This window comes from Lepidochelys olivacea, assembly GCF_965140295.1.
Source record: "Lepidochelys olivacea isolate rLepOli2 genome assembly, chromosome: 6".
NCBI lineage: Eukaryota > Metazoa > Chordata > Testudines > Cheloniidae > Lepidochelys > Lepidochelys olivacea.
Genome location: NC_140416.1, coordinates 26352229 through 26376361, shown reverse-complemented (window position 1 = coordinate 26376361; position 24133 = coordinate 26352229). Strand labels below are relative to the sequence as shown.

The 24133-nt window shown below is 41.7% G+C and overlaps 1 protein-coding gene across 1 annotated transcript in view; it reads left to right on the top strand.

Moving 5' to 3' along the window:
• The window catches only part of LOC311521458 (uncharacterized protein), a 33950-nt gene that overhangs the window by 3280 nt on the left and 6537 nt on the right, over positions 1–24133 (top strand). Inside the window, exons 2-10 of the mRNA XM_084629792.1 lie at positions 4844–5197; positions 6041–6367; positions 7109–7219; positions 8128–8529; positions 12263–12574; positions 17016–17330; positions 19376–19687; positions 21914–22228; positions 23693–23752. Coding sequence (XP_084485918.1) covers positions 4844–5197; positions 6041–6367; positions 7109–7219; positions 8128–8529; positions 12263–12574; positions 17016–17330; positions 19376–19687; positions 21914–22228; positions 23693–23752 — 2508 coding nt within the window. The remainder of the gene's footprint in view (positions 1–4843; positions 5198–6040; positions 6368–7108; positions 7220–8127; positions 8530–12262; positions 12575–17015; positions 17331–19375; positions 19688–21913; positions 22229–23692; positions 23753–24133) is intronic.

The following is a 24133-nucleotide window of genomic DNA, read 5'->3' as shown; positions in this document are numbered from 1 at the left end:
GTACAGGTCTTGTCAATGCAATAAGTACAGTAAGAAAGTGATACAACCTCCATTCTCCCCTGGTAACCTTCCTCACGCTCAGCACATGCCATCTCTTGTCATCTCTCCACTCTATGGAGTGTTATACAACGATTCCTGAAGGTCCTGGTATGTGAGCAGTCAAACTGCCTGAGCTCAAGAAGTTGAAAATCAACAACACTGAACCAAATCTGAATGCACCAGACTTAGGGGGAGATCACCCATTTGAGAGACTGATGTTGCAGTTCTCTATATTATTTGGTGATGCTGCATTACATCGTCCTGTGTGTACAGAATGCAGGAAATACAGAATGCAGCAAATAGAGACAAGAGCAGATATGTACCCGAATGGAAACAGTGTCCCCAAGCAGGCCCATAGGCAGCCATGCAAAAAATGTGTATAGGGAGACACCTTTTCTTTTACTGTTGTCATGTAGACATGCCCAAGATTGAGATCATTTTGGAGATCCTGGAGTTCTTCCCTGGCTATTTTGAAATAGCCTATGGAAGTCTGACACATTTCCAAAGATAGATTTTATGCAAGAATCTATCTGTATTTATTATTCATCTGTCTCCCCAAAGGGAAGGGAGAATTTTTTATTTCAGAAGGTGGAGGAAGCTACCAGGGAGAGGCTGATCTAGATTAGATTTTGACAAATAGGGAATAACTGGTTGAGAATCTGAAAGTGGAAGGCAGCTTGGGTGAAAGTGATCATGAAATAATAGAGTTTATGATTCTAAGGGTATGGCTACACTTGCAGATGCAGAGCGCTTTGAGTTAAACCAGCCTTTGTAGAGTGCAGTAGGGAAAGCGCTGCAATCTGTCCACACTGACATCTTCAAGCACACTGACGTGGCCACTTTTGCGACACTTGCAGCGGCATTGGGAGCGTTGCATTATGGGCAGCTATCCCAGCATGCAATTTACTGCTACGTGCTTTTCAAATGGGGGTGTGGTGGGGTGGAGTGCAAGAGAGAGTGTGTTGTGTGTATGTGGGGGGGAGAGAGAGTGGGCTTTTGGGGGGCTGAAAGCATGTCAGCGTGCTGTCTCGTAAGTTCAGACAGCAGCAGACCTCCCCCTCCTCCCCGCCTCTCTCTCTCTCTCACACACAGACAGCATTCCACAGTAACGGCTTGCTTTGTCTCCGAGCCGGCTGTCAGAAACGGAGCTTTCAAAGGAATATCCGCATTCCTAGGCGAGTTCAAAACAATGAGAAGAGTGGACACTTGACTTAAGGGGATTATGGGACGTTTCTGGAGGTTGATCAGAGCGCAGTAATGCAACACCTCCTTCACACTGACGCCCGGGTGTTTCAGCCACTACACAACAAGTGTTAATCTTCTCGCCAAGATGGAGTACCAGCAGCGCTGTAGCCGTAAAGTCAGAGTGCTCTATCTGCCTTGCCAGTGTCGACGGGTAGTGAGCTAGGGCACCCAGGGCTGCTTTAATGCGCTCTAACTCACAAGTGTAGCCAAGCCCTAAGGAATGGTAGGAGGGAAAACAGCAGAATAAAGATCATGGATTTCAAGAAGACAGACTTTAGCAAACTCAGAGTTGGTAGGTAGGATCCCATGGGAAAAAAGTCTAAGGGATAAACAGTTTGAGAGAGTTGACAATTTTTCAGAGAGACATAACTTAGGGCACAAGAGCAAACTATCCCACTGCATAGGAAAGATAGGAAGTATGGCAAGAGACCATCCTGGCTTAACCAGGACAACTTCATTAGTCTCAAAATCAAAAAGGAGTCCTACAAAAAGTGGAAACTCAGTCAAATTACAAAGGATGTATAAAAAACAAAACAAAACACACAACACAAGCATGTCAGGATAAAATTAGAAGGACCACAGCACAAAATTAGATTAAAATAGGTAGAGACATAAAGGATAACAAGAAAACATTCTACAAATACATCCGAAGCAAGAGGAAGACCAAGGACAGGGGAAAGAGTGGGGAATGAGGGGGGAAGACAACAACAAAAAATGTGGAAATGGTGGAAGTGCTAAATGCTTTTTTTGTTTCAGTTTTCACCAGAAAGGTTAGTAGCAATTGGACTTCTAACACAGTGAATGCCAGTGAAAATGAGGTATGATCTGAGGCTAAAACAGGAAAAGAACAAGTGAAAAATTACTTAGACAAGTTAGATGTTTTCATGTCAGCAAGGCCTGATGAAATACATCCTAGAATACTCAAGGAGCTGCCTGAGGAGATATCAGAGACATTAGCGATTATCTTTGAACACTCATGGAAGATGGGAGAAATTCCAGAGAGCTAAAAGATGGCAAATATAGTGCCAATCTATAAAAATGGGAATAAGGACAACCTGGGGAATTACAGATCAGTCATCTTAACTTCAGTACCCAGCAAGATAATGGAGCAGATAATTAAGCAATGAATTTGCAAACACCTAGAAGATAACTAAATAACAGTCAGTATGGATTTGGCAAGAACAAATCGTATCAAACCAATATAATAGTTTTCTTTGACAGAGTAACAAGCCTTGTGGATGGGGGAAAGTGGTATATGTGGTATATCTTGACTTTAGTAGGATTTTTGATACTGTCTCACATGACATTCTCATAAACAAACTAGGGAAATATAGCCTAGATGGAGCTATAATAAGGTGGGTGCATAACTGGCACGAAAACCATTCCTAGAGAGAAAAGGAGTACTTGTGGCACCTTAGAGACTAACAAATTTATTTGAGCATAAGCTTTCGTGAGCTTCATCGGATGCATCTGATGAAGTGAGCTGTAGCTCACGAAAGCTTATGCTCAAATAAATGTTCGTCTCTAAGGTACCACAAGTACTCCTTTTCTTTTTGCGAATACAGACTAACACGGCTGCTACTCTGAAACCATTCCTAGAGAGGAGTTATCAAGGTTCACAGTCATGCTGCAAGGGCATATTGAGTGGGGTCCTGCAGGGATCGGTCCTTGGTCCAGTTCTGTTCAATATCTTCATCAATGATTTACATAATGGCATAGAGAGTACACTTATAAAGTTTGTGGACAATAACAACCTCGGAGGGGTTGCAAGTGCTTTGGAGGATACGATTAAAATTCAAAATGATCTGGACAAAGTGGAGAAATGGTCTGAAGTAAATAGTATGAAATTCAATAAGGACAAATGCAAAGTACTCCATTTAGGAAGGAACAATCAGTTGCACACATACAAAATGGGAAATGTCTGCTTAGGAAGGAGTACGGCAGATAGGGGTCTGGGGGTCATTGTGGATCACAAGCTAAATATGAGTCAACAGTGTAACACTGTTGCAAAAAAAGCATCATTCTGGGATGTGTTAGCAGGGGTGTTGTAAGCAAGACACAAGAAGTAATTCTTCCACTCTACTCTGTGCTGATTAGGCCTCAACTGGAGTGGTGTGTCCAGTTCTGGATGCCACATTTCAGGAAAAATGTGGACATATTGGAGAAAGTCCAGAGGAGAGCAACAAAAATGATTAAAGGTCTAAAAAACATGACCTATGAAGAAAGATTGAAAAACATGAGTTTGTGTAGTCTGGAGAAGACAAGACTGAAGGGGCATGATAAGTTTTCAAGTATATAAAAGGTGCTTACAAGGAGGAGGGTGAAAAGTTGTTCTCCTTAACCTTGAGGATAGGACAAGAAGCAATGGGCTTAAATTGAGGCAAGGGACGTTTAGATTGGACATTGCGAAAAGCTTCCTGTCAGGGTAGTTAAGCACAGGAACAAATTGCTGAGGGAGGTTGGGGAATGTCTGTCTTTGGAGGTCAAGAACAGGTGAGACCAGTGGTTCTGAACTTATTTACCATTGTGGGCCGCATATGCAGCACTCTATGTGTTATGTGGGCTGCATCCACACAATATATAAACTACCTGTATGGCCCTGAGGATGTCACATGGACCACAGCTGTGTGCTGATTGGGCCACAAGTGGCTTGCGGGCCGCGGGTTGAGAACTACTGGGTTAGACAAACACCTGTCAGGAATGGTTTAGTTATTACTTATTATCAGTCCCCTTAAGTGCAGGGGACTGAACTATTGAGGTCCCTTCCTAGTCTTACACTTCTATAATTCTATGACAAGGAATTGGTGGTGTTGTGTCCCTCTTCCCCTCACCCCAGTGGCGATGGGGACCCAGCAGCACAGATTTTCCTTTAGAGAAGATGCACAAGTGGCTTCTGACTGGGACACTGAGTCTAGTGTTGAGGGCGCTAGCCTGGGACTCAACTGGGTTAAGTTCTCCACTCCACAACAGACTTCGTGCTTGGCCATGGGCAAGTCATTCAGTCTCTCTGTGCGTCATATCCCAATGGGTAAATTGGGGATAATAGCACTTCCCTACCTCACAGGGCTACTGTGAGGATAAAATACATAAGAGAGTCTGAGGTGCTCAGCAATTATGATAAGGGTCCATATAAATGATTATGATAGGGTCCATATAAATACCTGGGATGGATGGATGGATACATAGAATGCACATTTCTCTTCCATTAGGTGCTGCTGTAGTTTTACCACAAAGCTCCAGTGTATTACATGTAATATGCAGTGTATTCACTTCTAAAGTTCTTCCTGCACTGTAGTTCCTAAGGACCAGGGCCACCCAACTAGCCTGTGTTATCTCTATTATTTCATTCAAATAAAAGCAAAAATTGTTATTCATAAAGCCATTATCAATTTAGAAAGGAAAGCTTTCATTAGATTTCCATTGAGACAGGTTACAGAGGATTATGGGTCAGGAAACAGGCTACTAAAATACCAAATGATCCTTCAGCCAAATAACTGCGTTAAAAGGAACCTTGCCTTTAGGATGTATTGCTCAAAATATATACTTTCTGTTTTTGAAGAAACTCTTCAAGTGCTGATGGGAAGCACCCCACAAATAGTGTCACTGAATGATAACATCTCCATACCATGCAAGATCTCTGGGTACAGTACAGCAGAACTGGATCTCAAGAATGTGGGAGTTACCTGGTATCTTAAGACTCCGAGAGCAGACCAAAAAGAGGAAGTATTCACATTTCTTATTGGAGACCATACTCCCCATAGAAATGGGGCCAGTATGTCTGACAGTGACCTGAGAAGAGGAAATGCTGCACTCTCTCTCCCACAGATACAGTTTAAGGAAGCGGGAACATATACCTGCCAAGTTACTGTCACCCCTTTTGATGCTCAGGGAACAGCTGTTTTAGAGGTAGTTGGTAAGTGATTTTATTGTAGAATTTTTTTCATATTGTATCCTGGGGACTTGAAGGCAGATTATTTGAATATGGGAGTCCATTTTAGGGTACTAGTTTCCTCTCCCCACGGAGCCCCTGTGGAGGAGTGGGAATTGCATGATATAAGTGGAATAACCCAAGAAATTGGGTAAGTTGTGCTGCCAGTAATGATGACAGGAGTTTGGTGAGCACACCTGCCCTGGGAATGTATATGTGGATTGGCAGTCTTCATCTTTGGGGTTTGTCCTGGTATTTTCTATATATCTCCATCTTAGTTGCCTTGGAGAGGGCACAATCCCTGTTCTCTATTCACTGTCGCTTTCCTTGCTACAAGCAGAGAACACTGCAGCTCATTTTCCCCTGCAACATCTCCACAGTGGTATCAGTCTAAATATTCCCCTTCCATGATTTTTTTGCAGATGAGGGGAAATGTGGATCTAAATAAGCCTGTTTGTCATAATTGCTAAGGTTCTAGCTAGATAAGGTTTTCATTATCCAAACCTTAGTCTTGCAGTGGCATTTTCACTAGTCAGAAATGCTGTAAATCTGAGACACTATTATTCTCTCTCTATAAATTTTTTTTAGAAATAGCAGAGAATAACAAAACTGCCAAGGTCCTAATGAACATTAGTGCTGTTTATCATCCAAGTAATATTCCCTACTGCAGTCATATTTCCGGGGAAAAATTACTCATTTAGGGAAAAAAGATGAAACATTGCACATATCAGACATTTAGGTAATATGTGTGTTACAACAAAAGTAACATTATTAAAGTGTCACCATAGCTATGACTATAACCGTAATCTAACTTTTTTCTCCATACAGCTCAACCAACTGTCAGCCTGTCTCCAAAGGAAGTTACAATAGAAAGCGACAAGGAGAAGACTCTGTCATGTGAAGTCAATAAGTTCTATCCAAATTCGGTTGACATTAAGTGGATGAAGATTTCAAAGAATAATCAGGACAGTAGCGTAACAGCAGAGGATATCTGCACAGGAGCCTCTGTAGAAAATGAAGATGGCACATTTAATGTCACTAGTAAATTAAGGCTGCAACCGTCTTTGCAAGATAATGGAAATGTCTACAGATGTATTGTGAGTCACAAAACATTTTCTGCCAAGTTACTTCTCAATAGCATCTTGACTGTCACAGGTATCCATCCCCTTTAAGGTCTTATCTCTTTTCTTTTGATATGTCATGTGTTCCAGAATGCTGTGGCTAGACCTCTTTTGAAGGAATTTAAACCATGTCAACCTTTTGCTATCCCTGGGGTGCAGTGATATCAGGTGTCACTTAGGAGAGACAGCGGGGCAGGAGAACTGGCCATGCAATGACACTCAAAGAAACAGCTGTGGAATGGGAGGACTGGCAAAGCAGCCCAGGAGTGCCAGTCTGCAAAAAGAAGAGGTTGAAATATGTTGGTGCCACGGACACCTTTGGATATTAGAGCTGTTCCAGGTGCACCATTTTAGTGGCGTGTATTTTTGGTGGTAGGTCAGGCTAACAACATTTTGGTGCCTCTCTAAGCTCACTGAGTTGATCCAGACTTGTCTTTAACAAAAGGCTGTTTTTGACTCTACAATACATTGCAACACTTTTTTGTGGTCTTCATCCGTGAAGGTTTGCAAATATGTAATGTTTGAAGTGGGCGTTTCAGTACTCTTAGTGGTCTCTTATTACAACCTTTGGAAGCTCTGATCTGATACAGCAAAACATACCTGGCAGTTATTCTGTGGTCTCTTTTGTAGTTCAGTGGGTTATAATTTTAGGCCTACTTTAACTTTTCTGTGACATTTCAAATATTCAACAAGGAAATGAAGGAGTGGATATGTTTCACTAAATTCTTTGATTTGAGCAAGTTTAGGATTATCAGATTTTTTTTTTCATTCACAGCCCCCAGGTCCGATTCAAGCATTTTAATTGGAGCTGTCATTGGAACAATAATAGCCTGTATTATTGTGCTCAGTTTGGGAGTTTTCGTGTACAATAAGTGTTTTAAGAAAAGTAAGTAGTTTTAAAGGTGCACTGTGCTAATGAAATCCTAATGGAAACTAATAAACTTAGAATTCAGATATTCACAAGAGCTAACACTAGTGGACAAACTAACAACAATCAGTACCTCAGAATGCTCTTTAGCCACCCATCGGTTAACTGAAGGTTAGTTAAATGTCCCAAAAGCAGGGCACGCCATTGCTTTTTGTTCCCCTGCTTATTCAACCCCCATTTTCACTGAATCCTTCACTGCCTCTGAAGCCCTTTGGGAAAAAATTAGGTATTATTTTGTATTTGACTAGAACATTTTAAACAAATTGGAACATGATAGGTATTAAATAGGAGAAGTGACAGGCTTGGTAAGAAATGCTCTGCTTTCATATACTGTCACAAAAGGATTTGCTCTTAAAGTTGCCTTTTATTGGTTTAGTAGGTGAGAGTGTCATTCTGAATTCTTCCATACAAACACAACATCAGTAGTAACTGGAATTAACTTAAAGTGATAACTTTTAACAATATGATCTATTTTTTTAGTACTAACTGTACAGAAAAAATACTGATACATAAAAAGGGAGATGTAACCCTTGCTCAGATACCCCTTTATTGAGAAAGATTTATGTGAAAGACTAAAAATTTGAGGACTGTATGTATCTGACCATATAGTCACTTATCTACTAAGGATTGTGGAGAAGAAACAACAATTGGGGCATTTGAATCAAGGGAATTCAACCATATGGTATATTTAAAAATTCAGCATTGGTAAAGATAGTTAATGTTGGTAAGCACAATGCTTTAGCATACAGAAATACAGTGTAACTTATGCAGCAGAGATAGAAAAATTGCAGTTCACCTTTTAGTGTCATTCTTCCCAGCATGGTGCATTGTGCAACTAACTTACATATTTTCATATTTTATTGCAGTTCCACCAACAATAATGGTATTCATAGGGAATGTGGAAATGAAGCATTTAGAAGACACTTCTTTGTATTGTCAATTTTCTGGCTTTCGTCCAAAACCTATAACTGTAGCTTTTTTTCTGAAAAAGTATCTACAAAAAGAAAAGGAGAAAATTTACTGTTGGAACAGTGAAAAGGATGACATCCAGCAAGATGGGGAAAGTGCTGCTCTCCTGACTAAGTCAAAGAATTTTCAGTTTCAGATATACTTGAAGTCACTAGATAATGGCACTTATGAAGTTCCATGCATCATTCATATATCTCCAAACGTGCATGAGCTAGATAAGGCAGAACTTTCTCTTGAAATCATACACGAGGCCCTTCAGCAACATCCGGCTATTGAAACAACAACACTGAAGGTCATAGGTAAGCAAAGTGCTTTGCAGTACGCAAAGTTTAGCTTCTTCAAGTTCAGTTACTGTCTGAATTAAGAACATAAGAACTGCCCCATACTGAGTTAGAGCAATGGTTAATCCAGCTGAGTATTCTGTCTCCAGCAGTGGCCAGTGCCAGAGCTTCAGGGGAAGCATACAGAATAGGGCAATACTGGATTGATCTACCTGTCTTCCCCTCCCACACAGTCAGAGGTTTAGAGACACCCAGGACATGGGGTTATGTCCCTGACCATCTTGGCTAATCGACATTAATGGACCTATGCTCCATTCACTTATCTAGTTCTTTTTTAACACAGTTATACATTTTGGCCATCACAGCATCCCATACCAGTGAGTTCCACAGGTAAACCATGTGTTGACTGAAACAGTACTTCCTCTTGCTTGTATTAAACTTGCTGACTGTTAATTTCATTGGGTGACCCCTGGTTTTTGTATTGTAGGAAAGGGTAAATAACACTTTCCTATTTGTATAGACCTCTGTCAAGGTTCCTTCCCCACTCTGAACTCTAGGGTACAGATGTGGGAACCTGCATGAAAGACCCCCTAAACTTATTCTTACCAGCTTAGGTTAAAAGCTGCCACCACCAAAGTGTTACACAAAGAACAGGGGAAGTGCCCACTTGGAAACGTCTCCCCCCCAAAATATCCCCCCAAGCACTACACCCACTTTCCTGGGGAAGGCTTGATAAAAATCCTCACCAATTTGCATAGGTGAACACAGACCCAAACCCTGGGATCTTAAGAACAATGAAAAAGCAATCAGGTTCTTAAAAGAAGTAGTTTAATTAAAGAAAAAGTAAAAGAATCACCTCTGTAAAATCAAGATGGTAAATACCTTACAGGGTAATCAGATTCAAAACATAGAGAATCCCTCTAGGCAAAATCTTAAATTACAAAAAGACAGAAAGACAGGAATATACATTCCATTCAGCACAGCTTATTTTATCAGCCATTTAAACAAAACAGAATCTAACGCCTATCTAACTAGACTGCTTACTAACTCTTTATAGGAGTTCTGACCTGCATTCCTGCTCTGGTCCTGGCAAAAGCATCACACAGACAGACAGACCCTTTGTTTCCCCCACCTCCAGGTTTGAAAGTATCTTGACTCCTCATTGGTCATTTTGGTCAGGTGCCAGCGAGGTTATCTTAGCTTCTTAACCCTTTACAGGTGAAAGGGTTTTTCCTCTGGCCAGGAGTGATTTAAAGGTGTTTACCATTCCCTTTATATTTATGACAACCTCTATCATATTTCCCCTTAATTGTCTCTTTTTGACGCTGAACAGCCCTAATCTTTTTAGTCTCTTCTTGTATGGAAGTCGTTCCATGCCTTGGATAATCTTTGTTGCCATTCTCTGAACTTTTTCCAATTCCACTGTATCCTTTTTGAGATGGGGTAACCAGAACTGGACACAGTATTCAAGGTGCCTGCACAATAAGGATCAATATAGGGGCATTATGATATTTTCTGTCTTATTTTCTACTCCTTTCCTGGAAGTTCCTAACATTCTGTTAGCCTTTTTGATCACTGCTGTGTATTGAGCTGAAGTTTTCAGAGAGCTATCCATGATGACTCCAAGATCTCTTTATTCAGTGGTAAGAGTTAGTTTAGACCCTATCATTTTTTTACAACATGCATTACTTTGCACTTTTCAATGTTGAATATCATCTGCCATTTTTTCATCCAGTGACCTAGTTTTTTGAGATCCCCCTGTAACTCTTTGCAGTCAGCTTTGGATTTAGCTATCTTGAATAATTTTGTAATGACTTTTGTTGACAATTTTATTGTTGACAGGTTCATAGCTGGCATTACAATAAAATATTTCTTCTCAAAATGAATATTAGCTCCACATTGCAAAGCCATCTGATGGGAAATTCAGGCAGCATTTAACCTTGGGTTTTTCATTCATGGCATTTTGAGGCTTGGTGCTCTTTGTCTCTGTGGTTATATATAATACTTTACCCCAGATTCCCTTTGCTTGAAGATCTATGGCTTTAGTTTCCCTTATTTGGCATTGCTGTTGGTAACATATTATATCCTATCTATGTGGTAATGTTAGTATCTCAGTACTGAATTCTTAGGTATCTTCTCATATTTTTCCAAGAACTAGTAAAGTCACAAGGTGTTTCCCTAGTTTTCATTTGGACTGCTTGGAAACATGAATACTTGTGAATAACAGACCCTTTTAAGTATTCAGAAAATAACATGTAAATTTTGCATTGGAGAACTTAAAAGGTTACACTTGAGATATACATAGAGTCAAGAAGCAATTACAGATGCTGGGAAGTATGCCTTGCTGGCATGCTGGCCTGTGCATCGTGGCCCAAAGAAAGTATGGTCTGTGGCATGTTAAAATTAAAGTGGCTTCCTTAATTGGAATAAAAACAATGAGGAGTCCTTGTGGCACCTTAGAGACTAATGAATTTATCTGGGCATAAGCTTTTGTGGGCTAAAACCCACTTCATCAGATGCATGGAGTGAAAAATATAGTAAGCGGAATATATATTATAACACATGAAAAGATGGGAGTTGCCTTACCAAGTGGGGGGTCAGTGCTAACAAGGCCAATTCAGTTAAGGTGGAAGTGGCCTATTCTCAACAGTTGACAAAAAGGGGAGAATACCCCGGGGAGGAAAAATTACTTTTGTAGTGTTAATGAGGGCAATGCAATCAAGGTGGCCCATTTCCAACAGTTGACAAGAAGTTGTGAGTATCAGCAGAGGGAAAATACTACCAACTCTCATTTAAAACCAGGGACTAACTGTATATTGAACTTGACCCCATAGCACAGAACTTTTCTACTGTGTCATTGATTTGGTTGGGGATTGGTCCTGCTTTGAGCAGGGGGTTGGACTAGATAACCTCCTGAGGTCCCTTTCAACCCTGATATTCTACGATTGACAACCTGGGTGAGTTTAGCTGCTTAAAATAGATTTGTTGTCTTGGCATCACATTTTCAGTGTTGGAACAGCAACTGTTACATGTAGATTGAGAATTATTTTTTCCCCTGGACATTGTGATTTCAAGCTCTTTATAGCTTAATTGATCTTTTGTATCTGCTCCTAAAATTTATATATTGGGTTTAGAATTGAGATGACAGCTAGTCCTGCTTTCTCAGACTGACTGACTGCTTAGTAGAACAGCTGTATTAGTGTGTAACTCTACATACAGTGCATTAATAAAGCAGCTTTCTGCCTAAAGTTAGAGGTAGCAGTATGTAACGTCTGCTTTCTGTGCAGTATACAATATTGATAGATGTCCAAAGAGATTCTTCTTGTGGGCAATAGGGTAGATTTTTCCTGAATAAACATCAGAAAATCTCCCTTGCAAACACATGTAGAAATCTGCAGAGAGAGAGAAGCTTGAATTTAACTGCTTATTTTGTGATTCTGATCTTTTAAGTTCACCTTTAGGTGTACCTGAGCTCAATATTTTATTTGGCCTACTGTAAAATATTTTATTTGAGTGAACTATGACACTCATGTATGTTGAGTACAAAGTCTTAAGATAGCAAATGAGATGGATGAGGTAGAAGAGTCTAGACATAAGGTCTCCTGCAAGATGCTCAGCACCCCCAAATCCCATTGATTTCTAGGGGAGCAGATGGTGCTCAGTACCTTACAGAACTGGTCGTGTGCTGATCATCACATTTTAAAAAGCTGATTCTTGTTAAATGCGCAAATCTCATTGTTTTACTTTCTAGCCATGCCAGTATTGGATCCAATCCTATGTTCTACAGATGTGCCAAGACCAGATGAGCCTATAACTTTGACTTGCAGAATTCATTCTTTTTACCCTGAAACAATTGAATTGGCTTGGTATAAAGATGATGATGGAGTGCCAGAGAAACCCTTCATTAGTGACGTGACAAGTGGACCACATGGACTTTTCTTCTGCACCAGTAGCTTAATATTACGTCTTGCAGTTGAGGATATTGGAAGGAGATTCATCTGCAAAGCTAAACTTAAAGGCTCACACCAGTATAAAGAATCTTCTTGGGAGCTGGAAAATTTGAGTAAGTTAATTCTCAAAATACTATTTTAATAGTAAAATGAAAACTGTATCAACCATCTCCATAACACACACATTGCTTTTAAAGCAAAAAATTATCGATCTCTGGGTCACTTTCTGCAGTACTCAGGTGCTCCCTTTTAAAAGGGGAAATACAGCCCTCCACAGAGGGCCAGCAGAAGGCCTAGGCACCATCAAAGCCACATTTTGTGGATTTAACTGCTGCATAGGCTTAGAGCTGCTAGATCTTTACATGGGGGTGAATTTCATCAAAAGGCCCCATCCCCAGTAGGAAAACGGGTGTATTTTTATACATTAACACACACGTTAAAATCCTCTGGTAGACAAGACCATTGCAATTTTAATAAGTAGGAGCTTTGGTGTCACCTCAGTGAGCTAACATGTATTAAAATATGGATTTTTACATATGTAAAACACCCAAACAAACCACGTTTTTTCTTAGTGAAGGCAAGGCCTCTGTGTTCTCTCTGTAGGCCAGATCTTACACTCCTTATGAAGGCAAAATACCCTTTGAAATCACTGCTGGTTTTGCCTGACTAGAAAAATGAGTGGGTAAGTGCAGGATCACGTTTTATACTTTTACTATCTAAAAAAGAAAACCAAGAGCTAACTCCTCCCCCAGAGTTTTCTTTAAAAATCCTGTGCTTGGTTCAGGTTACCAACATTTCTTTTCTGATCCCAGACTGATGCCTGCACATGCAAACAGGTTTCAGGGTGGTAGCCATGTTAGTCTGTATTAGCAAAAACAAGGAGGAGTCCTTGTGGCACCTTAGAGACTAACAAATTTATTTGAGCATAAGCTTTCATGGGCTAGAACCCACTTCATCAGATGTGTGAGGTATATATACATAGTACATGAAAAGATGGGAGTTGCCTTACCAAGTGGGGGGTCAGTCTAACAAGACAATTCAATTAACAGTAGAATACCAAGGGAGGAAAAATCACTTTTGTAGTGGAAATGAGGGTGGCCCATTTCAAACAGTTGGCAAGAGGGTGTGAGTAACAGTAGGGGGAAATTAGTATGGGGAAATTAGTTTTTTTAATGACCTATCCACTCCCAGTCTTTATTCAGGCCTAATTTGATGGTGTCCAGTTTGAAAATTAATTCCACTTCTGCAGTTTCACGTTGGAGTCTGTTTTTGAAGTTTTTTTGTTGACGAATTGCCACTTTTAAGTCTGTAATTGAGTGACCAGGGCAATTGAAATGTTCTCCTACTGGTTTTTGAATGTTATAATTCCTGATGTCAGATTTGTGTTTATTTATTTATACATTGGCCAAACCGGACAGTCTCTGCGCAAAAGAATAAATGGTGCCACAAGGAGTCCTCGTTGTTTTTGTACATGCAAAGTTTCACTGCTCAAGGAGGTTGGGGACATTTGTAAACTACTGTACATAAATGTGGCATGTTTTACTTTCTAAAGCATTCCTCTGGGAAATCAATACAGCTTATATAGACACACACACACACTATATATATAATGTCAAGCAATTAAAAAAATTAACCGCGATTAATGGCATGATTAAAAAATAACAATACTATTTATTTAAATATTTTGAATGTTTTCTACATTTTCAAATATATTGATTTACAACACAGAAAACAAGCTGTACAGTGCTCACTTTATATTTATTTTTGATTACAAGTACTTGCACTGTAAAAGAACAATAGTATTTTTCAGTTCACCTAATACAAGTACTGTAGTGCAGTCTCTTTATCATGAAAGTTGAACTTACAAATGTAGAATTATGTACAAAAAACCTTCTAAAATAAAACAATGTAAAATTTTAGAGCCTGCAAGTCTACTCTGTCCTACTTCTTGTTCAGCCAATTGCTCAGGCAAACAAGTTTGTTTACATTTGCAGGAGATAATGCTTCCCGCTTCTTGCTTACAGTGTCACGTGAAAGTGAGAACAGGTGTTCTCATGGCACTGTTGTAGCCAGCATTGCAAGATATTTATGTGCCAGATGCACTAAAGATTCATATGTCCCTTCATGGTTCAACCAGCATTTCAGGCAACATGCATCCATGCTGATGACGGGTTCTGCTCGATAACAGTCCAAAGCAGTGCAGACCGACGCATGTTCATTTCATTATCTGAGTCAGATGCCACCAGCAGAAGGTTGAATTTCTTTTTTGGTGGTTCGGGTTCTGTAGTTTCCGCATCGGAGTGTTGCTCTTTTAAGACTTCGGAAAGCATGCTCCACACCCTGTCCCTCTCAGATTTTGGAAGGCACTTCAGATTCTTAAATCTTGGGTTGAGTGCTGTAGCTATCTTTAGAAATCTTCTTTGCGTTTTATCAGATCTGCAGTGAAAGTGTTCTTAAAATGAACAACGTGCTGGATTATCATCTGAGACTGCTATAACATGAAATATATGGCAGAATGTGGGTAAAACAGAGCAGGGGACATACAATTCTTCCCCAGGGAGTTCAGTCTCAAAATTTAATTAATGCATTTTTTTTTAACAAGCATTATCAGCATGAAAGCATGTCAGAGCATGAAGAGGCATATGAATGTTTAGCATATATGGCATGTAAATACCTTGCAATGCCAGCTACAAAAGTGCTATGCAAATGCCTTGTTCTCATTTTCAGGTGACATTGTAAACATTATCGCCTCTAAATGTAAACAAACTTGTTTCTCAACAATTGGCTGAACAAGAAATTGGACTGAGTGGACTTGTAGGCTCTGAAGTTTTACATTGTTTTGTTTTTGAGTACAGTTGTGTAACAAAAAAAATTTCTACATTTGTAAGTTGCACTTTCATGACAAAAAGATTGCACTACAGTACTTGTATGAGGTGAATTGAAAAATACTATTTCTTTTGTTTATAATTTTTACAGTCAAATATTTATAATAAAAAATAATATACACTTTGATTTCAATTACAACACAGAATACAATATATATGAAAATCTAGAAAACTTCCAAAATATTTAATACATTTCAATTGGTATTCTATTGTTTAGCAGTACAATTAAAATTGCGATTAATTGCAATTAGTTTTTTTTAATTGTGATTAATTTGTTTGAGTTAATTGCAACTAATCAACAGCCCTAGTGTGTATATGTGTATGTATATATATATTGTGGTAGAGCTCCGAACTTGTCCCCGTGGGTCCCGCGCTTCCAGGCAGTTTATGCTAGCTTCAGAGGCTCACTGCAACCCTCCACGTAGCCCTTCTCTCTCTAGGGCCAGGGATACAGTCTACTGAGCCCTTTTCGTCATAAGCCAGCAATGGAGGTTGGTGAGAGAATTCCCACAGTCTCTGTTGCTCCTGTGGCCTCATGCCAAAATAGTTTAGCCTTCTGTCCTGACAGGGGCCTGTTTTCCCCTCCCAGGAAGTGTTTCTGTAGTGGTGGGTTGGGGGGAACCTGGGCCCGCCCTCTACTCCGGGTTCCAGCCCAGGGACCCTAACGGTAGCAGCTGTTGGCAGCCAACCTTTTACTGCCAGCCAACCTTTTACTGCCAGAGTTGCTACATTTCCCTGGGCAACTTTCCCACAGCTCTCCTGCTTCTCCCTTACCAATGACTGAGGGTGTCTTCATTAACCAGCCCTTCAGCCACACTTCCTCTCCCCTGGCTCCTCTCTGCCTGACTGGAGTGAGCCCTTTTATATTATCAGAGGAGCCTTAATTAGAGTCAGGTGGTCACATTAGCTTAATGGCCTCACCTGACTCTTTGCAGGTTAATTGGAGTCAGGTGTTCTCATTACCCTGGAGAAGCCCCTGCTCTGGTCAGTCAGGGAACAGAAAACTGTTAATCCAGTGGCCAGTATATCTACCTTCTTCTAATCTGCTGTACCCAACTGGTCTGGGTCTATCACAATATATAAATAAAATAAGACATCAAATAATGAAACAGACTTTCACAGAGATGTAATAATGGCAAAGAGTCCTGTGGCACCTTATAGACTGACAGACATATTGGAGCATAAGCTTTCGTGGGTGAATACCCACTTCGTCAGAAGCATGTGAATACCCACTTTGACATGCATTTGACAAGTGGGTATTCACCCATGAAAGCTTATGCTCCAATACGTCTGTTAGTCTATAAGGTGCCACAGGACTCTGCCGCTTTTACAGATCCAGACTAACATGGCTACCCCTCTGATACTTTTCACAGAGATAACACTTCTGTTTCTGACAGACAGGATGTGCTGTTTTTTACAGAACTGTATCGTTTAGAGTCTCTACCTCTTCCCCTGAGTTTTATTCCCATTTTCATTCCTATTTTCCTCTGTTATTTTTCTCCTTCCTTTCCTGTTGCTCACATGCAGCTGTTAAGATCTTTGCTGTCATTGGGAGCTATTGTGAATTTCTTATTAATAGAAACACAGTGGAAGGTCTGTACTTTAGCTTCTGTTTTCTCTCAACTGCCTAATCATTCTACTTTTGCCTTATTTGTTGTTTTATTTGCAGTATTTACTCCAAAAGTCTCAAATATTGTATGTGAGCCCAGTATCCCTGAGAGTGGTAAGGCCGTCACATTATCTTGCCAGGTGACAGATTACCACCCAGTACAGTGTCAAGTGCGCTGGATGAGAGGCTTTGAAGAACTCACTGAGGCTGCAATTAAAACCCAGGACCCTCAACTTGATACAGCAACAAATCTGTACCACAGAGTAAGCCAGGTGACATTTACACCTGAACCTGAGGACCATGCAGTAGAGTTCACTATTGAAGTCATCCATTGCAACAGAACTACGAAGAAGTCCTATCCTCTCATGTTAAAAGGTGACTATTGAATTGTCTGTTCTTTGTGTAAGGTAATCCTGCTTTCTCCTTTAGTCTTCTTTATGTTATATGGGAAGGGCACAGGCCTAGAGCAGATGTTGATGCTGTTTGGACCAGTAGGGAGCATGGAGGACTGAGAGTGCACCCAAAGCCTCTAGAATGGCAAAATGTGAGACCTTGGCAAAGGGCAAGGGGAAAAATGGAGAGCACATAGAGATCTTACCCTGGGGGAGAGCTAATGGAGGGAGAACACAGAAACCCTGGCATGGAGGAAGAACAGAGAACAATGGTACGGGCCTTGGGGGGCAGGAACTCTCCTGGAGATATCTGATTAGTGACTCAGGAGGAATACTGTGTGGAGCATCTTCTCCCCTACCTATTCCAGCCATAGCACAGCTCCCCACTGGCCACAGACCCTGCCCCCACAGGGTTGAGGTGTGGTGTGAGGATAAGGAGTGAACATGCAGTGAAAATGCTGCTCCTGCCCTCTTTACCACCCAGTCTGGCTCCGCAAGGTTCTACTCCCTTCCCCTTGCATGTAGAGGGGAGAACATAGAATATTTTAATCAAGTAAAACACTTACTTGTCCCAGTATCAATAGCCAACACATTTCTGATGAGCAACCGTACAATAACAAGCCAGTGTGTGCAACGTAGGGAAAAATACTCAGTAAAGATAGATTTAGGTTGAGAATTTCAAAACCACTGAGAGGATTTGGATACCTCATTGCCATTAACTTTAATGGGAACTAGGTGTCCAAATCCCTAAGGCAAATTTCACAATCTCAGGCTTAAGAGACTCTAGGAAGCTTAAAAAATTTATGATCAACAATGAGAAAACAAGCATTCTTAGGAGATATGGAACATTTCCCTATCCGTGTCCTTTTGAAGACTAGAAGTATGACGTAACTTACTGGGAGCTCTGCCAAAAAGCAAAGAAGGAACTATTTTTTAGAAAAGCTCTATAGCTGAACAGTTACTGAAAGGTATATAAATTAGGGGTCAAACTTCATAGCTTTTGTAGGCCAAGTTCATTGCACGCACCAGGGGACCCTTGCATCCCTCCATTCTCCACCACAAGTTCCCTGAATGCCACCCTCCTATCCCCCTCTTTTGTAGGGACTCCCTGCACCCTCACACCCTGGCAGGGGTCTGTTCCCGCCCCCCAGGCCTGTACCATTGTTCTCCATTCTTCCTCCATCCCAGGGTTTCTGTGTTCTCCCTCCATTAGCTCTCCCCCATGGTAAGATCTCTATGTGCTTCCCATTTTTCCCTTTGCCAAGGTCTCACATTTTGCCATTCTAGAGGCTTTGGGTGCACTCTCAGTCCACCATGCTCCCTACTCCCCTCTTTCAGCTCATGCCACTCTAGTTGCCACTCTATTCCCACCTCACCATTTTTGTTTGTTTTTGGTCCCCCCCCCTTTCTCTGTGGGAGATAAAAGTCATTCAGGATGTCACCATATTAAACTTTATTGGGAAGATGGGCAGAGCTTAGATGGTGGGGGGAGTTAGGCTGGAATGTGTTAATGGGTGCCATCAACTGGTTATTGGATCTACAGACAATTAGATAAGTGGCTGAAGCTGTTGTCTATGCTAACCAGATGATAGCGCCCATCTTCATTCATCCCCCTTTCCGATTTTCCATTTTTCACCAAAATCAATAGCATTTTGCCCACTGATGTCTATAACATTTCCTGAAATTTTGGAATTGAGCAGATGCAGCATTTAAGAGTTCTTGCATTATATCCAGATAAAAACAGAGAAATGTCATCAAATTGAGTGTAGGACTTCACTTCCCTTGGCCAGTTATATACATGTATTTATGGGGGATTGCAAAGTTATTCTTGTAATGTGTTTAAATTACCAAAAGCACAGTCACTTCCTTAACTCTGAGCCTTTGGTTACTTCCTGTGTATCAGACCCCACAGCTATCAACTTCACACTCTACTCTGTATATATTTAATATTAACACAAACAACAGTAGTACCTTCTTGAATATTCCTTTTGTTTGTGCAGATAAAATATATTTCAACACTTTTTGCAGATTTCCCAAGAATTACAAGTATTGTTCTTAGTCCAAATGATGTGGAGTATGGAAAACCCCTTTCTCTGACCTGCGAAATCATGGATTTCTTTCCCAACGATATTCAAGTCCAGTGGTTTCAGGAGAAAGATGTAATCAAGGAGGGTTCATCAGTACAAGAGCCAAAGCAGGATAACAGGGGCCTTTTCTATACGTCTTCTGGTCTTCAGCTAATACCCTCTGCTCAAGATTATGGCAGAAAGATTGGTATAATGGTGATGCACAAGACTCTGACAAAGCCCATTACAAAAAATGTGTATCTAAAACTCCCAGGTATGTTTAACAAGTCTGTGGGTCTACAATAGAGCAATGAGTTTTCTAGAGCATGAGGAAAAAAATATTTTTGTTTTACCGATAGCTGGCCAGATCCACCAACCATGGTGCAGGAGGGTGTACATTATATCTTCTAGCAACAATGAGATTCACCTGGGTATTGCTCTCCCTACTTGTATTTTGTCAGGGGCAGTTTAGGCTCCAGTCAGGACTGCATGGGAGTCCCAGAGATGGAGTCTGCTGAAAAGATCTAGGGCCAGAGTTTCAAAGGCAGATATGTGCCTAAAGATGCAGATAGGAGCCTAGTAAGATCTACAAAAAGTACCTATATGATATCAGTGCCTAATTGCAATAGCTTTTCAGCGGCAGTTGGGCACTTAACCTGCCAGACCCATTCATAAATCCAACTAAGCACTTATCTTTAAGCACCTGAAGACCTTTGTTAGTCTGCCCCCTTGACTATACCCCGCTGCTGGCTACTTTTAGTGTAGCAGCAGTCCATAGAACTCCCCTTACACACCACCCCACCCGGAGGGACTTTTTGCCTCTGGGGCCTTGTGCATCGGTTCACGTTGGCAGAAATTAGGATTGACACAGGCTGAAGTTAAACCCAAGGTTTGTCTGTCTTTTGCTAGACATTTAAAATTCCAGGTTTCAGAAAGATCTGGGATTCCTCCCCCTGGAAAATGTGTTAAAACTAAAGCGACACTCCTCTCAAGTCTCTCCTAACATGTATCTTGTCTGTAAATGGGCATAGTCACTTTGCAGTTAGACACCTGCAGCTGGTCTGTGTCTGCTAATTCAGGCTCTTGGGGCTTGGGCTGTAAAGCTGCGATGTAGACGTTTGGACTTGAGCTGGAGCTTGGACTCTGGGATCCTTCGAGAAAGGAGGGTCCCAGAGCCCAGGATCCAGCCCAAGTCTGAAAATCTACACTGCACTTTACACTCCCACAGCCTGAGCCCCATGAGCCCGAGACATGGGTCATGCGGGTTTCTAACTGTAAGGTAGACATATCCTTAGAGTCTCTACCTTCCCCTTCTTACATGGATTGCGGATGGGTAGGGCCCTATGAAATTCACAGTCCATTTTGGTCAATTTCATGGCCATAGGATTTAAAAAATAGTAAATATCATTGTTTCAGCTATTTAAATCTGAAATTTCACAGTGTTTCAATTGTAGGGATCCTGACCCAAAAAGGAGTAGCGGGCTGGGGCCTGCAAGGTTATTGTAGGAGGTGGGGTTGCGGTACTGCTACCCTTACTTCTGTGCTGCTGCTGGGGGCGGCGCTGCCTTCAGAGCTGGGCAGCTGGAGAGCGGCGACTGCTGGCCGGGATCCCAGCTCTGAAGGCAGAGCCGCCCCCAGCAGCAGGGCAGAAGTAAGGAGGGCCGGTATGGGATTGCCACCCTTACTTCTGCGCTGCAGCCTGCAGAGCAGGGCCCTCAGTCAGCAGCCGCTGCTCTCCAGCCACCCAGCTCCGAAAGCGGCAGCAACGCAGACGTCAGGGTGGCCTGGTATGGGATTGCCACCCTGACGTCTGCGCTGCTGCTGCTGGCGGGGTGCTACCTTCAGAGCTGGGCACCTGGCCAACAGCCGCCACTCTCCGGCCATCCAGCTCTGAAGGCAGTGCAGAAGTAAGGGTGGCAATACCACAACCCCCCTAAAATAACCTTGCAACCCCCCTGCAACTCCCTTTTGGGTCAGGACCCCCAATTTGAGGAACGCTGGTCTCCCCCATGAAATCTGTATAGTATAGGGTAAAAGCACACAAAAGACCAGATTTCATGGCTGGGAGACTAGATTTCACCGTCTGTGACATGTTTTTCATGGCCATGAATTTGATAGGGCCCTACAGATGGGTGTTCCTGACATATGTATTCAATCACAATCCTCATCATTCTAATGAAGTGCTTAGCAGCACATGCCACTCTTTGGCCTTACTCCTGCTCCTGGAGAAAAGTGATTTGGTGCAGAACTCATTCATGCAGGATCAAATTCCCTGGCTTTCTCTGTTCTGCTTAACACTTTTAACCTGTGCTTATATGGAAGAGTACTGTGCACATGGCCTTGTGCAGGATCAAGCCCAGGTGCTCTGTCCCCTTTAAAAAAAAAAGTGAATATTTTCTCTTTTGCTGGTTAATTTTCTTTTCTTGATAATCCCATTGATAGTGCCCAGGATTGTTTTATTGTACTGTGTTTCTAATGGAAAACTATCCCTCCTTTTTAGCAAAGTCTCCTGCCATTTCTGAGATTAGAGCAACACCCGCATCACCCCAGGTCAATGAGACTGTCTGTCTTGAAGTTTCCATATCAGATTTTGCACCGGAAAATATAAAAGTTGCATGGTATAAAGACTGGTTAGAGTTACCTAAAGACAATCATAACATAGATACCCACATTGGAAAAAATCATTTATGTTTCTCTACATTGAAAACACAATTTACTGCTAATGCATCTGATAATGGAAAAACATTCAGATGTGAGGTTATTCATCCAGCAACAAACTCCTGCACAGATAAAACGTTTATATTGAAACTCGATGGTAAGTTGGATTTTTTAATTAAGGGCCTGCGATGGGAGGCACTCACCTCTTGAGTGCCTGTTAGCAGCTGAGTGTGGTACTGCAGTTCTTTTCTCACCCTGTGCCTCCTGTAAGCTGCTGACTGACCCGGGTGGGTCTTCCATGACTTGGCCCTCTGGCTGAGTCACAGAGTCCAAATGAATCACTTCCAGGGTAGTAAAGAGTTCAATAAATGAGCAGTCCTGTTGCCCCTACTAGGATGTTCAGCCCTAGCTCTGAGCCCTTTGTTTTGGCTCTCACCTACGCCCTGTCCCCTTCTTGGGGTTTATGCCATTGTCGCAGCAGGGGAAACCCAGGCCTGCCCACCACTCCAGGTTCCAACCTATGGACATTATAAACAGCAGTGCACATTGCTTGATTTTAGTTTGTTGCTGTTTCTTCCTTGGGCCTCTTCCTACTTGGCCTGTTTTAGTGTCACCATTCCCTCAGGGCTAAGGATTTTAGGTTCTCTCTCTCCCTGCAAACCCAGTTTAAGCAAATGCAGCAAGAAACAAACTCTAGTTCTCCCTCAAGCTCAAAAGCGCAGCGCAGCACCCTTGTCCTCTGGTCCCAGCTAGGAACTAACCTTTTAAGGCTCTGCAGATCCTTTTATCTGAGCCTGCTAGGCTCAGACTGACTGCTTCCAGGAAGCCTCTCTAGGCAGGCTTGGAGGACTCATCTTTGCTGCTCCTTTCTGTTTCACTTTGCTGCTTCCTGGGGTGGGCTATAGCAGAGCAGTGTGGCCTGCTGTGGGGAGCCACAAAGGCCAGGTGCACTCCATCACAGTGCCAGTTTTAGGTTGGGTAACACCTTACTCCACAGATACTCTCATTGATTTCAGTGGAACTGGCTAATGAAGGAAGGGACAGATTTTAAAAGTATTTAGGCAGGGTAAACTTGCCTATCCATCTTTAAGCATCTAAATACCTTGAAAATCTGCCGCCAAGATACTACTCAGTGTGAGTAAAGGTGTCAAGGATCAGACCCTAAATAAGCTTGAGTCTCTATACAAGTATCAATGTAGAATTCACTTCTGAACCTTAACTTTCCCTCCCAGCATCATCCACTGAACTAACTATATCCACTTCCCTAGCTTTATAGAGAAAATGGCTTGTTATATTATAATTAAAATGGAGATAGAACCTCTTGAGATACTCATGCTCAAAACTTGGCTTGTTTTAATGATCAGAGAAAATAAGTGAAATGAGTGAAATAAGTGAAAAGGCTTCTGTTGAGTTCAGAGGAGTTTGGATCAGGTCCTCTGACAGTGAATGTGAAAACAGATGTATTAAATAACGGGATGAAAACATATTTATAAGGATGCCATGGAACCATACAAAATTTCGTAATGTGTATAATTGTGTGTTTTCCTACTGATTTGTTAACTACCCCGATGATAAATGTATGCTTGTTATAGATAACGTGGTATTTCTTCCTACTTTACAGATTTTTCTACCAGCACCGGAGATATATCCACTCTGACTGGAAATCAGAACCACACGTTGAGTGAGTTTTATATCTAACTGAGATAAGTTGCAAATCCTCCGTCTAATAGCAATGGTCCAACCCATCACTTTGTCCCCTCAGGCACAGGGGATGAAAAGCCTAGTGGGAGATGTGAGAAGGCCGCAATGCTGTCTATATGGCATCCTCTTCCCATTTCTCCTATGGGTGTGGGATCAGGGATATGTGTGTTGGGGCAGGCAGGATAGTGGTAGTTCAACCTTGCATAGAAAGAATCAACTCAACCCCCCTCCTAACTTTTGGACAGAGCCCTTTCAGCTGTGGAACACCCTTGAGGATGGCCGAGGGGAATTCTGAGGTTCATGGCAGGTAGGGTAGTTGGAGAAGTCCAGAGACCAGAGAAGGAATGTGAACATACAGGGC